Raw genomic sequence first — 17,704 nt, forward strand, 5'->3', positions numbered from 1 at the left:
ACAGCCATGGCTTAAAACGCAAAATCCACCCTGACCTGGACGGAAGCGCCCCTAGAGGAAGTGGGCGCCTTGCATTTGTTCACAGAGGAACTCTCAGGGCACTGCTGGGCTGCACTGTGGATACTACACTTTGCAACCAGACTGTTCTTACCTCCACAGATTAAGCCATTGGACCGATCACAGTTGAAGTTGTCGCACTCGCAGAATTTGCCCGAGTAGATCTCGTTGGTGTTGTCCCTCTTCCTGCACACGCACTGGCCGCACACACACTCGCCGTTGTTGCTGCAGATCTCGGAGCTGTTCTCCTTGCGACAGTAGGCGTCCATGTCCTCGCTGTTCACCTCGTCCGTGCTGCACTCGCAATGTCTGCCCACGCGCCCTTCATTGCACCTGAGGAGAAGCCCAGAATTGTATCTGTATCAGTTCCCTGGGAGAGGAAACAAGGCCAGGCACAGTCTCTTCTGGGCACCCACCCATGCGGCAGGGCTGTGCGAGCCACACACCATGGCGTGCAGACATATACACTAGCCCAGCCACCAGCAGCAGTCCACGACGCCTATGCAGTGGCTAGGGAAAAGTGTCTTCAGAAAGAAACCAATGTGACAAAAATGCAGAAATATAACCCAACACCAAACAGGTGAACAAAACCTGAGTCCACATGGACCTTGAATTTGCTATGGAGCTCAGGCTGGCCTTAGCTTCACAATCCTCCTGCTTCAGCCTCCCAAGTATGGGATGATAGGTGTGCGCTACCATGCCTGGCTATACAATATTTACTTAAAAAAGAATGTGAAGATATTATTTTCAAATGATATAGTATTATTTTTCTGTTACGTGCGAATTACCACTAAGTTTTCAAGCAATGGATCAACTGTTGACGTTAAAAACATGTCCTCAAAAGGGCAGAGAAGCTGAAAATATACCTAGTACATCAACTGCAAATATAAATAAAAATATTGATTAAAAATATCCTATAGGTCCAGAATTTGCAGATGTCCCATATATTTTCAGAATATCCAATGCTAATGACCACTGGTAAAAAATGGGAAGACGGGCTGGGGAGTTAGCTCAGTGGTACAAGCACCTCCCTGACAAGTGTGAGGTCCTGAGTTCAATCCTGGTACCAAAATAAAAAAAAAAAAAAAAGAGAGAGGGAAGAAAGGCAAAGAATTTTAAAGATAATTTTTTTGGTTAAATGGTATTTCACTAAAAAAAGATTTTCATGACATGCCATTTATAACAGTCAATAACTGGTAGGGAACTGTGGCCATGTATTTTTTTCATGGCTAATGACCTTTGTAAGCGCAGTTATCATGGGCTGACATTTATGTCAAAATGTCCTTTTCTTCTCCTATTCCTTTAAGAAGGAAGCCATGTTCAAAGTACATTTAGTTTTAATTTTTAATTTCAAAAACATCCAACAGATGCGGCGGTGTGCACCTCTAATCAAGGCACTCCTACAGGGAGAGGCAAGAAGATCACAAGTTCAAGTCCAGCTTGGGCAGCTTAGCCACTTAGCAAATCCTGTTTCAAAAAATTACAAAATAGAATATTTTCTGAAAAAAAGGCTGAGACGTAGAAAATCCCCACTACAGTAAGAGGGAAAAAAAAAAAGATGTAACCATGTGTGGAATACTTAAAGTAACTTGGTTTAAGTTACTTTCTACATTCTGGAAAACCCAATTTCCCCTTTTAATTTTACAATATATTCTATTTTCTAAAAAAAATTATTCCAACAAAGGAGGATTCATGGGGTATTGGCTAAACATTCTTTATTGCTTCAAAAAAAAAATCACTATTATCTGCTCAATACAATTTTCGAACACATTTTCCCAAAACACTTCCCAGTACACATACTTTCTGTAGGTTTATTGTGTCTTGGAAATTAAGAAGGTACCACGAGCAGGGAACCCCACATGCCAGCTTAACAAGTGCTGAATGGCCTTGTGTGACCAGGAGCACTGTCTGTCACTTTAGGCTGCCAGGGAGGGCTTCTGACCAAAGGCAGGAAACACAAGCAAGAGGGGCCAGAACAAATAACACACTCATTCCCACCAGAACTTGTGTGTTGCCAGCAACAGCCTGTCCTGTCCTGTCCTGTCCTGTCCTGTCCTGTCCTGTTGTCCTGCCCGGGACACCTCGGCAGCACCACCCACCACCCACTGCTCACCTGCAAGCACCACACTCGAAGGTCCCGTTGCCATCATGACACTTGGGGCTCTGGGGGATGCCCTCGCTCTGGCACTCACATTCGCAGATGAACTGGAGAATCACCTCAACCTCCTCGGTGAAGCCCTGAGGCTTGATTTTTATGGTCTCTGAATTCTTATTTGGACATTTATTGGCAGTTATACTAATTTCAAATTGAACCTGGAAGAGGGATGGAGACAGATTATGTTAATTTAGCAATGAATTAGAAAAAAGTCTTCTAAAAAGCTACTCAATGACTCTCAAATTAGAAAGTAAACTTTCTTAGGTATAAGCCATGTCTCTTCTACAGAGAATGTTTACACAACATACCTCATCTCCAATGGAAATATTGGAACATTTTCTTCCATTTTCCCCTGTCCCGTTTACCCCGTTCTTGCAGTAGGATTTGTAATTTATGGTTACACCTTCTGGCAATTTGGTGTTTTCCAAAATGACCTCTGAAGAAAGGGACTAAAAGAAAGACTAATTATGAACAGCTGAGTCAAATAAAATAGTACCTACATGCATAAAACCAATAGATAAACTGTTTAAAAAATGAAAAGTTATTTCAATGAAATACTGTCAGCCAAATCTAAATGAGTGCCTAGAAAACACAAAACCCAGAGAAACAGGCTCTAAGCAACTACAGTCTGATCTTAAAACAATGTACCTAACTGAAACTACTTGTTTCAATTATTCAGTTATAACCCCGGTGACCAGAGGCCTGACATTAACTAGGAGTTCCAAGAAAGGAGAACAAACTCTTTGCCCAAAGGCAATGGCTCCCCTCTGACTTTACGGCTTCCAGCTAACTAGAAACTAGTGTTAACAACTTATTATACAACCTGGGAGGAGACTGCTATTTCCTGCTCACACCCCTGAAAGGACAGCAACTAGAAAACACGTTGTAAGACAGAGAAGAACCACGGGGAAGTCATTCAGCAACCAACTGGCAGCTGGGAACCACTTCACACTGCCTCTCTCCGAGTCAGGTCTTTCTACAACACTAGGGGATCCCCAAGGCATGAAGTAAAAAAAAAAATTAAAATTAAAAATAATATATATATGAAGTTCAGCCTACCAAAGGGTTGAGGAGAGAGAAATGAAACTGGTGTGTGTGATCCATGACAGTTTCCCTACTGTTACAAATATCTTCAGATTAATACAGTAATTATTAACCAGTGTTTAAGGAGTAATCAGTAAAGTTACTCTAAGTCAAGCTTGAGAAAGGGAAGTCGATTCCTCTTTAATTTCAACTCCCACAGGTGAGATAAAACAATCTTACAAATCTCAAGATAGGCAGATCACATATATTTATATTTTTATTTACTATATAATATAAACCAAAATTATCTGAAAATACGGCAAGATAGGAAATAGCAAAAAAGCTTCTCCAGCAAAAAATATGATGGCAAAGTGTATCAGTCTCTAAAGGATGCTTTAGAAAAGAAAAAAATTAGGGGAACCTTACTAACGTAAATGCAAGTTGTATTTTACACAGGCTCCCCACAACGAGAGCCCCCCATCACTCACTGACAAACACATACTCAGAAATTTCCCCATAGGCCTTGATCATACTTATGAAACTACGGTTTCATAAGATATCATAAAGGTTTTTTTTCCTTCAGATACATAATTTGCTTTTGTCGTTGCCATGCTAGCTTGCCAAATTGTACATGAAGAAGTTTCGCTTTCTTTGAGCAAAGTTCCTTCACCAGGTATTGGCCAAAATTGATCTCACTTATTACAGTGCACTCACGTTGTACGCATCAATGATCAGGTGAATGACATTGCTTGAATTGGCAGATAACGTTCCCACTGCTGACTTAGGGATCAAATTTTTCAGTTCCTGCCATTGAAAGATAAAACATGTAAAATACCAACACTGGTCACTGAACCAATCAGAAGTCACTGAGCCGGGTACATTTATCTTTAAATACCAGTTCCCTGTATATTTCCTAAACTTCAAGCAGCAAACTGAAAAACAGGCAACTTGTTTAATGAAGTGTAATTAAAACTTACATAAATCTCTTGTAAAATTCTGTCTGCCTATCTGGTAGTATTTTCCTACACGTCTTATTCAGACATACAATTTTGCCTCTAATAACAAAACAGGAAAGAACAGAACTTTTTATTTCACACATATTTACCTTATAAACAGGCTGAAATTCTTCAGTAACTGCGAAAATCGTCTGAATGTTATTTTCACTGAGTTTCTGGACAAGGTGAGCAATAGAGGGATAATCCTAAGGAATTAAATAGTACAAGTTAGTACGCAAACACATTCTTCCTGTACCTCAGCTTTTTCGATACTTCTTGAATAATAATGATCTGCATGTGTAACTGCATAACTCACACTCATGAGCTTTCAAGCAAGAGTATAAAACAGCAATGATGACTGGAATGGGCCGTGTTCGGATGTTAGTTTCTTTTTTTATATGTTGAGTCTAATTTCTACTTTTCTGTATGAGAATTCCTCTATTAAAGTATCTTAAACTATAAGATAATCTATATACAGTAACTATCAGGACAATGAAGCTAAACAACTGAAGGCTGGGGATTTAGCTCAGTGATCCAGCACCTGCCTGGCAAGCACAAGGTCCTGAGTTCAATTCCTGGTACCAACAAAACAAAACGAAACAATCCATTCTACTACCTACCACTTAAGAGAAGGACCAAAGGAGCTGGGCCTGGTGGAACATGCCTACCATCCCAGCATATAGGATCCTCAGCAGGATCGAGGCCAGCCTGAACTACACAGAGAGACTGTTTCAAACACACACACACACATACACGACAGAAAAAGATCAAGAAGCATCAACATTGGGATGTTTTCGAGACTTTGAGTAATTTGTCAATCTTTATTCTCATTAAAGGTAGGGTATGTTTAAGACTCATGTAAAATAAGATAAAATAAGAATGTAAAGTTAGATGAATTATTTGTTCAGAAATAGCAGCAGCTCTCCTACAAAATAGAATATGCAAGTGAAAGGAGACAGCTACTGGCTGAGGAATGGAGCGGAAATGGGGTCCAACCTGTGAGCCGGGTCTAAGAGCAGGAAGCAGGCACACAGGTGACCCATCCCTCAGGGAGACAGCTGAGCTCCCTGAGGAGCTCCCATTTACCCCAAGCCCTGAAGTCCACAGCTAGTCACCCCCAAAACTCGCTGAACAATAAAAACCAACACAAACCACCCCTAGGCGAGGGCTCCGGCACTTACATAATAGTGGCTCATGGTGTACATGTTGTTCTCCAAGTGACACTGGCCGTCATTGGGCAAGACAATGCCTCCAAGCTTCCCATCTCCCGCGAAGTGGAACCCGGCATCAGTGGAAAACACCAGCAACCGGGTGACGTTCCTCCAGCCGATCAGGGACTGTGGAAAAAGGCATTTCAGCGTTAAAACGCTCCTCATGGTAACTCAGCAGCAGTTTTGATTTTCACACAGGCTGTAGCGGCACCGTTAGCCTAACTGCGTATCTTTAGTTTCTCTTTTCTTTACACAATGTTAATAGCTGTGCTGGTAAACACCAAAAGCCCAATGCATGAAGCTCCTGTGCCCCGTTATACAGCAATTCCTTGCTAAGCTGCCAGTGTCGCTCAGCTCTTTTTAAACACTGTCTTTTGCCGGGTGTGGTGGTGCACACCTGGAATCCCAGCACTCAGCAGGCTGAGGCAGGAGGATTGCTGAGTTTGAGGCCACCCTGGGTAAAATGAGTTCAAGGCCAGCCTGAACTGCACAGTGATACCAAGGCTCAAAAAAGATAGAACCACAGCACCACTGCAAGGCACCCTGCCTCTGACAGCTCTCAAAACTGTGCAAATGAGCTACCTGCCTGGTTTAGCGAGAGACGTGAGGTAAAACACACTTCCTGAAAGTACTTCACAGAGAAATTTAAGGGTTTAACATCTGTATTTCTCAGGAGTAAATGAGTGACATGGTAATTAAGCTTATTCTTTCTACTGCATGACAGTAACATCATACTTAAAACACCCAAATGGTACAAGAAAGCCCCCAGAGGAAATGGGCACACTTACTCCACAAACTGCCACTTGCATGATTGCATCAAAGCCACCTTCGGGGGAGTCCAGGTTCCCGGATATGCGCTGCTTGCCGACCAGTTCGTTGAACACCTCTCCCTTGTCCGTCAGACTGAGCACGTTTTTGTAGCTGAAGGGGCTGGTGCAGTTCTGCTCACTAGTGCACGGGTTCCTGAGCTTTGCTGGTGTTGTGCTAATGTAAGGCATCACCGTTTTCTCCACGAAGGAGCCGAATCCTGAGAGGAAAAGAATGCACACGGGGAGACAAATACACAGATAAAGATGGTAAGATAAGCTTGCACAGTCTGAAAAGGTCAAGCATGGTTCCGAGTGCAATTTGCTACAGACAATATCTGTGCCCCTCCCCCAAGTCCTCACATCAAAAACTGAATCTGCAGTGTGACGGCACAGGAAATGGACCCTTCTGGGTGGTCAGATCATAAAGGAGGAGCCCTGGGAACAGAGAGTTCACTAGAGGACCTGGGATTGGCAGCCCGCCCTCCACTGAAGGAGAACACTGCTGTGACACCACCCGGGAAGCAGAAGTGGATGCTTAGCAGACAGGAGGCTGCTGTGACTGTGACCATCTGGGCCCCTGGACAGTGAGGAATCAATGTCTATTGTTTATAAGTTAATCAGTCCATGGTGTTAACAGTTTCGACGTAGACCAAACAGACCAAAGTCTACCAGCTTCAAAATCACCTCACATTCACTGTCTTAGCACCAAGGCTCTCTACAATGGCATGGTGACTGAATGAATGCATTCAGTCATATATGTTCTGGGTTTTTGACCTCTTCAAAAATAGGTCAGGAGCTGGAGACAGAGCTCAGTGGCACAGTCACCTGCCTGCCAAGCACAAGGTCCGGAGTTCAATTCCAAATATCAAAAAAGAAATATCAGAAAGAGCTTTCAATTTCCATCATCAGTTATGCTTACTGAATAAAAAGGCATTTTTTAGCAAGTACTATTTTTAAAGTGTTTCTACTTACAGAAAAGTTAATTTTTAAAAGGCAATGTTTAGTCCTCAGAAAAGCTGAGCCTGGTTGCACACACCTGTAATCCCAGCACTTGGAAGGCTGAGGCAGGAGGATCACTGTGAGTTCAAGACGAGCCTGGGCTACAAACTGAGTTCAAAGCCAGCCTGAACTGCATAGTGAGATCCTATCTCAAAAAGACAAAAATACAAAGGAGTCCCTTCCATAGTTTATTGTTAAACCTCTGGTGCACCAGGAATGTAGAGGAGGCGGAAGAGGGGTTTGGTTGCAGAAGCAGGACAGGAGGAAAATAAAAGGAATCATTACAGTAAGAAAAACCCAGACAGGAAGTGAAATCAGGCTGTACAAGAAGTGGGTGATTCTAATTAGCAATGAAATAGAATCTGGGGTACTGGACACATTTCTAAAATGAATCAATACAGGAATGGGTAAATTCCTGGAAAAACAAGCATGGATTTCTTTATCTATAAGGCACAATCTGTGTCAAACTGCATAGCAGCACGCCATGTCCCAAGAATGGGGAAGGAGAAAGCATATCATATACGTGAAAGGACTCACGGTACTCCCAGAAGGAAAAGACTACAATCTGGCTTATTTATGTCACACATATGCAGTGAAGAACAAAGGAGAAACCCATCAAAGGGCTTTGAGAAGGCCAAGAACTATCCACCTGAAAATTACTGATTTTCCCAACATTCCTACCGATTCGGAAGTCTGAAGTAATCCTCTTCATTTCATACATCAGCTCTGTCCCGAGACTTTTTACATTCTCCAAATCATCTTTCATGGAGTAAGACAGGTCCATAAGGTAGTACAGATCAATAGGATAGTCTTCAGCTCGCTTGAATTTTAATGTAAAAGTCTGTGGCTCTCCTAATGAAACCCAGGTGAGAAGAAAGAAAATTAGCAAATCTATAACTGAGCAAATGAGAGTAAGCAAATAAATCTGATTTACATGGTAAGCACTATAACATGAAATGCATAAAATATATAATTCTTAAGAAACCTGAAAAATTTCACAAGCAACCCAATTTACATATGTAGTCAGTTTCATTCAACAAACACTTTAAAAACAATCAGTTTTTAAGGCACCAAAGATTTAAGAGAACGACCAACACTGAACAAGACAGACCAACAGTCACTGTTGTTACTTTGGGTGTGGAATTTTTTCCCCCCAAACCACAGGTGTAAAAATGCTGCCCTGGGAGGTGGTGAGAACTTCAAGTTGGGACTGAACTGAAGGCCTGGGCCACTGTGGAGCACCCTGGGGTGGGGGTGGGGGTCTTTAGGCCCCCAGTGCCTTCCTCTCTCCTCTGCACCCTGAGCCGGAAGTGAATTGAACACTGTGGCTGTCACCTGCATGGCCAGCAGGCCACAGGCCCACCCACAGGAACTGGGCCACTCGGGCACACAGCACAACTGTGAAGCTGGAAGCCCCAGTAAGTTCTCTTCACAAGGTGACTATTTCCAGTAGTCCTCACAGCAACAGAAAGCTGACTCATATTTACAACTCTGAGCAAACAAATACCATAAATGAGACTGGGGGGCCAATGTTCGGGACGCGTTAGAGATGTTCCCTGTGTAACAGGATGGCACCACATGCCAGTGAGTAAAATAATCTCATTTTTATTTTAGAAAACCTCACCAACAGAGAAAGAAACTATGTAAAATGTCCAAGGGAGATCTGACGAAGCTGTGAAGTCCATCAGTGAGGGAGGACAAGCTACACACGAGACCCTAAACGGGATTTGCTTGGTACAGGGGCTGGGGGCACAGTGGAGGACCTGGGTTTGCCCCCCTGCACCCCGCATCTCAAGAAAGGGAGAGAAAGAAGGCTTGGGGAAAAAAGCATTAACTTTTAATGTGTAGATTTATCTCTCTATGAGTTTCTAGCAGGCAGCTGGACAGACAGGTGTCAACCTCAAGAGAAACGTTTCATGTGGTTACAGCACACAAATGTTTTCTAAAGCCATGAAAGGAAAACCAATCTTTAAGTGAATGCAGAAAGGAGGCAAGAAAGATACAAAAGGAGAAGGCACTAGGAAAAGTGAGAATATTTCAGCACGGCACAGGAGCCAAGCAAACAGCATGGCAATTAATCCCGAAGCATCACCTGCTCTGAGCAGGTCTAAAATAACACCAGGAGCAGGGATATCGCTGAGCAGCTCGGTGCCTGCCTGGCAAGCGAGAGACTGTAGGTCTGATTCCCGGTACCAAAAGAACTACTAACAAATTAATAAAATAAATACATAGCCTTGATCAGAATCTCTCAAGGTGACAGTGGACATGGAAGGGGAGTAGGGGGCAAGGAGCACCCACTTTTTTCCCCAGAGAAAGGATGGAAGAAAGACAGGATGGACTGGACAGCTCATTTTTAGATGTGGACTCAGAGGAACTCTGAACCCTGTTAGTGATAGTAAGCAAATGCAAAGGAAGCCAATGGGTTAAATAAAATGCAGCTTTTTCTGGGCACATTGGTGCACACCGGTAATCCAAGTACTTTGAAGGCTGGAGCAGGAGGATTACTGTGAGTTCAAGACCAGCCTGGACTACATAGTGAGTTCAAGGCCTGTCTCAAACACATAGTATAAGACCCTGTCTAAATAGTAAGTAAATAAATAAATGAATGTATGTTGCTTTTACAAAATTACAGCAGACCATGGGCACTATTGTTTTTAATCTCTATTAAGTCTAATAACTCCTGAATCTTTAACCAAATTTGCTTCCAATATTAGGGAACATATTATTCAAAGAACATATTTTTAAGATATGTTTTATACATTGTTGGCTGAGCTGAGCATGGAGGTAAATAACCTGTAATCCCAACACTCAGGAAGCTGAGGCAGGACAGTTACTGAGTACAAGGACAACCTAGGCTACCCAGTGAGTTCAAGGCCAGCTGAACTATATTGTCAAATCCTGTCCTAAGAAAACAAAACAAAACTTACATATGCAAAAGAGTATTGGAAATCTTAACCTATTTCCTATTTCTGAGTACCAGGCTACCGGTGAGAAAGAGCCCCCCTGTGAAAACTGACTCACTTAAAGTTGGTGTCAAAACCACAAGTAGAACATAAATACTTTATTTTATTCTTCTTTTTTTTTTTGGCACCGGATATCAAACTCACAACCTCACGCTTGCCAGGCAGGCGCTTATGACACTAAGCTAAACCCCCGGCTCAAACATAAATAATTCAAAGAGCAGAATGTGAAAGCTACATTAAGAAACAGATCTAGAGAGGGCACAATGAGGAAGGCAGGGAAGGGGGTAAAAACAACCAGGCTGCAACATGTATGTGTATCAAACCCAAACCAAATGTAATCACAAGTACATCCTTATCACAAATATATACTAATTTAAAAAAACTTAAACCTCCAGTAGAGCCCGGGGGCAGCATGCTTGCCCAGCAGCACGGGCCCTGTGGCCAGCACAGACGTGGGCACTCAGGTGGCCGAGGAGCCATGGCGGGGACCACGCACCTGACCGCAGCTGCAGGACCAGCTGCTGCGGCTGGATCTGAGTGATGTCCTCGGGGTTCAGCTTCCCTGCCGCTCCTTTCTTCCTGTCAGTCACGTTTTTATTTTTCTTTACGTTTTTGGAGCCCCTGGGATTTTCTATGTCATCTGGATGGCAGCCCTTCTTTTTTAAGGCTTCCAGATCGTCACATCGTGCAGAAGTAGGCATCCCTTCTTGTAAAAACGTCTAAATGATATAGAAAATACTGACATAAATAAAAACGAAGCAATCAAAAACTTTTTTTTTTACATAGTTGCAAGGCAAGTTTTAAAAAAACACAAATTAATCTAAGGTACTTCATTTCTGTCTTTTAGCAAAACAGCCCCTTCCCCAAACCATCACAAGCTTTGTACAAAAACAAGCAAAATCATTTTAAGAAAGTACAGGCTTCCCAGCACTGGTCCACATTCACATTTTAAACTTCCCATGTTCAAGGAAGTTCATTTCTTCCATGAAATCGTTTATTTACAATAATTAACTCCTAATAATGTTTAAACCTGAGTATCAGACAATTTAATTCTCCTAGACAAATCCTTACAGTTCAGTGTGTTTGTGTGTTACTGGGGACTGAACCCACAGCCTCCACAATCAGCTATGACCCTAACCCTTTCTGTCTTTTGCAGCAAGGTCTTACCACACCACTAAGTTGCCCAGGCTGAGCTCAAACCTGTGATCTTCTGCCTCAGCCTCTCACAGTGCTGGGAATACAGGTGTGTGCCACCATCCCTGGCAAACCCCCTGTACAGAACCGCGAAACATTTAGGGAAAACATATTAACCAAAATAAATCCGAATTAATGGGAGTCTTTTGAAAAAGGAGATAAGGAAATCTAGCACAGATTTAACAGGTATTCCTAAAAGTTTAAAGAAATTTAAATCCTGACCCCTGGGCTTGGTGGTGCACACCTGTAGTCCCAACACTCAGGAGGCTGAGGCAGGAGAATCAGTCTGAGGCCAGCCTGGGCTACAAAGTAAGCTCACAGCCAGCCTGAACTATATAGCGAGACTCTGTCTCAAAAAGAAAAGAAAAGAAAAAAAAAAAAAAAAAAAAATAGTGGAATAATCTAAACAACAAAAGTATATAACTGGGGGGGGGGGGAATTATATAATAGAAATATAATATATACCACAAAGCTGAACTATATACAAATGTATTTTTAAACTAATAGCCATGCTGGGGGGAAGTAGTGAGGAGAATAACAAAGAAAGTTAATTTTACCACATGTTCCCATCATTTCAGCACTGCCGATTCTCTTATACTCAACCATCAAACCTTGGCACACATTTCAGACTTAAGAGAAAATCTCATTGTATAAGACCTGTACTCCAAGAGCTCAGGGGCCATGCGCCTCGTGGCCGCTGGGACAGCAAGTGCTGGACGTCACATAGTACCCACACCTGCTGCTTTCGGCGAGCTGTCCCAGCTGGAATTCCCGAAGGATCCAGCACGGGCCAACACTGGGTGACCAGGAAACACGAGGGGGCTGACTTACCGCATTGGTGCACCAGCCACAGTTCGGCCCCGCTTGGATACACTCTCCACATGATTTGGCATTGGCTTTCAGACACCTATTTTTATCTGTCAAGACAAAGAAATAATAGACCTATGTAAGTAAAGGTAACAAAAAATCAGGACTCTAATGACAAATTACGCAGTAAATACAGAAAGATTAGATAGGAACATCTGACCTCATTCCCAAGTTGAACAAACCTATCGCAAAGACTGAGCTCTCATCACCTTGTCATGAAGGCCACATAACAACACAGTTCTCTTTCTTATCTTTCACATCTTCTTAGATTAGGTACTATTCTACTTACACACTTCCACTGTTCTCAAAGGTGTAATTTCAGAATCTATTATTCTGAATGGTTACAAATGCCATGAAGGTGCCCACAATTAGGTGAGGTGTTATTTTTTCCCATGTTACTTGGTAGCACACCCACATCCCAAATGCAACCCTGGGGCTTTCATTTCCAACATATTAAATAACTGAGAAAGCCACATAACCCATAATCATCCAATCCATTATTTCATGAATTTTTAAACTGTTTTCAAAATATTCCTTAAATTTCTCTCAGTCCACCTAAGGACTAATACGCCTTTCATGTAATACATTTTAATTAATTAAAGTCAGATTCCAATGTATTTTTTAACTTTTTTTTTTTTTTTTTAAGACAGAGTCTCACTATGTAGTTCAAGCTAGACTTGAATTCATTATGTAGCCCAGGCTGGCCTCAAACTCACAGCAATCCTCCTGCCTCACTCAGCCTCCCAAGTGCCAGGACTACAGGCGTGCACGACCATGCCTGGCCTCCAGTGTACATTTTGTGATCATAAACCTAGCAAATCTTTTATGAAGATGATTCAGAAAACACCAAAGAGTGACCAGGCATAGCGGCGCTTGCCTGTAATCCCAGCACTTGGTAGGCTAAGGATTGTTGTAAGTTCAAAACCAGCCTGGAATACAAAGTGAGCTCAAGCCTGGTCTGAACTGCACAATGAGACCCTGTCTCAAAAAGACCAAATTACAAACAAACAAAAAAAGAAAACACAGAAGACAGTATAACAAGCAAACTAAAAATCACCCACAATCTGTTCAGTGAGATAACCACTGTTAACATTTTTGTGTATACCTTCCTAGTCTTTCAACAGAGATCAGGAAATAGCAAGGGGGTGAGCATATATACGTTATTATTAAAATGAAATTAAGCCAGGGATTTAGCTCAGTGGCATAAGCACCTGCCTTGCAATTGTGTGGTTGTGAGTTTGATCCCCAGTACCAAAAAATAAAAAAAACGGAATTGAGGATGTATTTTATATACACAGTTTTAGATACTGCTTTTTAAAAGCATTCTATCCATGTCATTACAGATTCTTCAAAAATATGACTTTTAATGATTATGTCATATTCAGTTACACAAATGTACACTACGTAATGTTGGACGGATTTAGACTGCTTCCAATTGCCATTGTATACAAGCTTGCTCACATGCACACAAACACTACAAAACACAGGAACACCCCAAGCGTGCACGCACGCACACACACGCACACACACACACACACACACACACACACACACACCATGCACATCTACACAGGCACTCTGATGACTCCTTACAGATAAACCTCAGTCCATGTCTAATTATTTCTAACAAATTAAAAAAAAAAAAAAAAAAGAACTACCAAGTTGAAGGATAAATTAACTTCAAGTTCTTAATATAGAAAGGCTATTCATTTAATAGGTATAAATTAGAATATTAACTGTCAGCTACTTAGCATTTCACATTTTTTTCATTCCTTTTTAAATTTTTTCTTAGTTCTTTCACAAGTTTTCCATTGTCAGGTTCAGGGGTTCTTATTAAATGTTTACATATATTAAAGAAATTAAACGTTTTTAGCCTTTCATCTTGTCTATAGTGTTCTGACATACAGATATTGGATAATTCAAATTTATCAATAGTCTCACTAAGGGTTCTTTCTGTCATCTGTACATGTAGTAACTCTTTCCCATTCTAAAGCCAAAGGTTGAGATTTGGAGAAAAAACCTGGATATTTAGTATTCTGGATGGGTCAAATGTGGTTCACAGAAAGATTAAACAGATTGTAAACTTCTCCGCTCTTCTAGATGATGCCAGCATTTTCTAAGACGTCCACCTTCCTTAGTGGACAGTTACTAGTCCGCCATTCCACGTGCCTAGTTATTTGCCTCTGAAGGCATCACCTGCCTTGACCAGCTCCCTGCTCACGTGACTACCAGACCTGCCCCCTCCCTTCCATGCCAGCGTTCACCAGCCTCCCCCGGGCAGGGTCACAGACCTGCAAAGCCCCTGCTCTCATCAGGCTCCCGAAGGCACCACATGGGCTGACTCGGGTCTCCCCAGGCTTCTAACTGATCAAAGAGTGGTAAGAGACACTGAAATAAAACAGAACTAGGAAAAGCGCCTTTTTCTTTTTACCTGTTTGGCCAAACACACAGCAAACTGAACTGAGCAGTCCAATCCAGAAAACCAATTGTAAATTCATCTGAAATATAAAACGTGCATCGTTACAATAAGGAAGTTACAAAAGCTTTAGATAAAAATGTGCCACCCTCTCAGATTGTGTCCCGGTCCTCCCCAGAGGTTACCTCAACTTTCTCCCACATGACTGAGTCACTTCTACCCTTGATCCCTCCATTCCACTCTAGCTTTTCTCCAGAATGAGTGTTTCAAATTTTAGTGCTAAAAGTCATCGGTTAAATGTGCTCACAATAAAAGAAAAACAGTATCAAGTGTCTCCTAACACAGTAGAGGCAGGGAGGTTTGCTGGCTCAGGGCACCATGACTGTCATGACTTGCAGGGGCTCTGGAGGACCCCATCAGTTGCCTGTCACCTTGACACTGCATTTTGCTTGAGCAAATTCTTCAAAACCCAACCTTTCTTCCCAATGCTTCCGATATTTCAAGTGGGTTTCTCTTGCAGCTCAGGTGTTTTATCTGATCTTCTGTTATGCTTTTTTTTTTTTTAAAGAAAATCAACTATGCATGCAATTAGTAAAATATGCAGTTAATTCTCTGCAATTTCCAGTTCTACAAAGTAGACCAAATAAAGAACCTGACTGAGCAACTCTTAAGTATCTTCCAGCATCCCTGCAGATAAAATTAGGTAACATTTTGTTACTAAACAAGACTAGCCCAACTTCCAATCATTAGGTGGATGACTGTTTTCTCGATCCAAGTTTCCAGAGAGCTTCACAATTTATACCTTACCAGCTCTGATCCAAAATGGCCTTGGCCACTACTTCTTAACTGCTTCCTGCCCTGGGCAGCATTTCCAGGCTCACAGTGAGTACCAGTCCCTCCCACAAGAATATGACAAAGTATGAAATCATTTTACTTTTCCCATAAAATAAAAAAAAAAAAGTAAAAAAATATGAAAAAGAGGTCAGAGATTTAGCTCACTGGTATAAGCTCACCTGCCTGGCAATCTTGAGATCATGAGTTCAATCCCCGGTATAAAAAAAAAAGCAAATATAATCAAAAATTTAGCTCTACCAGTTAGCAAAAATAATATAGCAATCTAAGGTAAACCAGCAATGGGGGAGAACCCAACAAACTGGCAGAAACTCGTACTACTGAGATACCAGCTCTGTCAAATGGTATATATTTTTGGAAAATAGTGTGGTGACATCATTTAAAAAAGACGTTAAAGAAAGTTTCTCTAACTTAGCAATTCAACCACTAGGAATTTACCCTAAGGTGAATGAATACTTGCAACTATAAGAGAAAATAATGAAAACATAAAGGGTGATGTACATCCACCCATGTTTAATATGGTCTCTCACATTTCTTTCTTGATTTTTGTCCCCGGAACTGAACTCAGGACCTCGCACCTCCCAGGCAGGTGCTGTACCACTGATCTGCATGGCCAGCTGCTGGAATATTTCTATAGGCAGAAAAAAAATGCAAACATCCTATACGTTGGGGGAATAGGGAAATCTGACGGCATCAACTTTACACACTGTCACAAAAATAATAAAATGCAACAACATTAAAAGGCCGATAGAGCCGGGCGTGGTAGCTCACGCCTGTAATCCCAGCACTCGGGAGGCTGAGGCAGGAGGATCGTTGCAAATTCGAGACCAGCCTGGGCTATAAAGTGAGCTCAAGGCCTGCCCAAACTGCATAGAGACCCTGTCTCAAAAAAAAGACAAAAAAAAAAAAAAAAAGCCGATAGAATAATTCTGGTAATATGTATTTTAACATGAGTGCAAAGTCACTTAAAGGTTCATAATATAAAATAACCACAGAGACTTGGAAAAGACAATTACATGACAATGAGGTTTTGTTTACTTTTAAAATTTTTATACTGCCCTTTTTGCTTTCTTAATAAAAACAATTACATTTCAGCTTAACCATGTGGATTTGGGGGGAGGGGTGGAATTTCCTTTCATAAGAAAAAAGTTCAGTGATTCGCTTATAGAGCAACCGTTTCCTTCAAAGCCCTCGCTTCCCATGGGCTCGCCCTGCAGAGCTCCAAGCAGCCAGATCTGAACACCCACCCTGCTTCCCAGAGACAAACAGCCAGGCTAACTCCTATGGAGCTGCCCACTTTGCTGGGAGCTGATGCCCGCAGGCTCTGTTAGGCGGGGTTTACAGCAGCTTATGGATCACTGTGGCTGCTTCCCAAAGACCCACAGAAGCTAGGCACACGCAATCCTGCCTGAAAGGTGGAACTCAGGGTTGATCCATGCATTATAAACCATCTGTCCCTTCCACACGACCCAAGCTCTGATCCCAAAGGAGCAGAGCAAGTGGATGCCTAAGGAAACACGTCCCTGTGACAAGTTTCCACGCCAAGTGAGTGGAACAAATATTTGTCCCATGTAAGTACTGACCACTGGGCCCCCTTAAGAAAGCTTGCAAAGAGCTGGGTGTGGTGGTACACTCTTTTAATCCCAGCACTCTGGAGGCTGAGGCAGGCGGATTGTTGCAAGTTCGAGACCAGCCTGGGCTACAAAGTGAGCCTGAGGCCAGCCTGAAGTCCATAGTGAGACCCTATCTCAAAAAGACAAAAAAAAAAAAGTTTTCAAAAATACCATGCAATTCAGAGAATCTCACTCAGATAAAGCCAGCTGGCAACAAAAAATGTTTCCTAATATTCAGAGGCTCCGCTGCTTTAAAACATTCCTTTAAATGCCACTGTTCTTTTCCTTCTATAAACTTTGACAAGCCAACAAAGACATCGGAAACCGTGGGGCCTTGGAAGAGCTCCAAACCCAGGGCCAGTAAAACAAGGCTCCAGGATTGAGGAGCAGCTGAGAGAACAAGGTCAGCACCGGGAAGGGCAAAGGACGGACGTCCGCTCCGGCAGGAGCTTGGCCTGCGGGAGAAACAGAGGTGCTGGCCGGTGGGGTCTGTCAAAGGCCAGCAGAGGGGAGCCAGAGAAGCACCGGAAGACGGCAGGGACTAAGAATA

The 17,704-nt window shown here is 42.3% G+C and overlaps 1 protein-coding gene across 2 annotated transcripts in view; it reads right to left on the reverse strand.

Annotated features, from left to right (window-relative positions):
* Itgb1 (integrin subunit beta 1) overlaps positions 1 to 17,704 on the reverse strand; it is a 46,341-nt gene that overhangs the window by 12,889 nt on the left and 15,748 nt on the right. For both annotated transcript variants that reach the window (XM_063253668.1, XM_063253667.1), the window contains exons 2-12: positions 14,705 to 14,771; positions 12,238 to 12,323; positions 10,709 to 10,931; positions 7,931 to 8,101; positions 6,230 to 6,468; positions 5,412 to 5,567; positions 4,341 to 4,436; positions 3,950 to 4,039; positions 2,521 to 2,661; positions 2,171 to 2,370; positions 152 to 390 (exon numbers count right to left, since the gene is read on the reverse strand). In XM_063253668.1, the coding sequence (XP_063109738.1) occupies positions 152 to 390; positions 2,171 to 2,370; positions 2,521 to 2,661; positions 3,950 to 4,039; positions 4,341 to 4,436; positions 5,412 to 5,567; positions 6,230 to 6,468; positions 7,931 to 8,101; positions 10,709 to 10,931; positions 12,238 to 12,323; positions 14,705 to 14,771 (1,708 nt within the window). The remainder of the gene's footprint in view (positions 1 to 151; positions 391 to 2,170; positions 2,371 to 2,520; positions 2,662 to 3,949; positions 4,040 to 4,340; positions 4,437 to 5,411; positions 5,568 to 6,229; positions 6,469 to 7,930; positions 8,102 to 10,708; positions 10,932 to 12,237; positions 12,324 to 14,704; positions 14,772 to 17,704) is intronic.

This window comes from Cavia porcellus, unplaced genomic scaffold, assembly GCF_034190915.1.
Source record: "Cavia porcellus strain 051 isolate PalLab524CR breed Dunkin Hartley unplaced genomic scaffold, mCavPor4.1 scaffold_7, whole genome shotgun sequence".
NCBI lineage: Eukaryota > Metazoa > Chordata > Mammalia > Rodentia > Caviidae > Cavia > Cavia porcellus.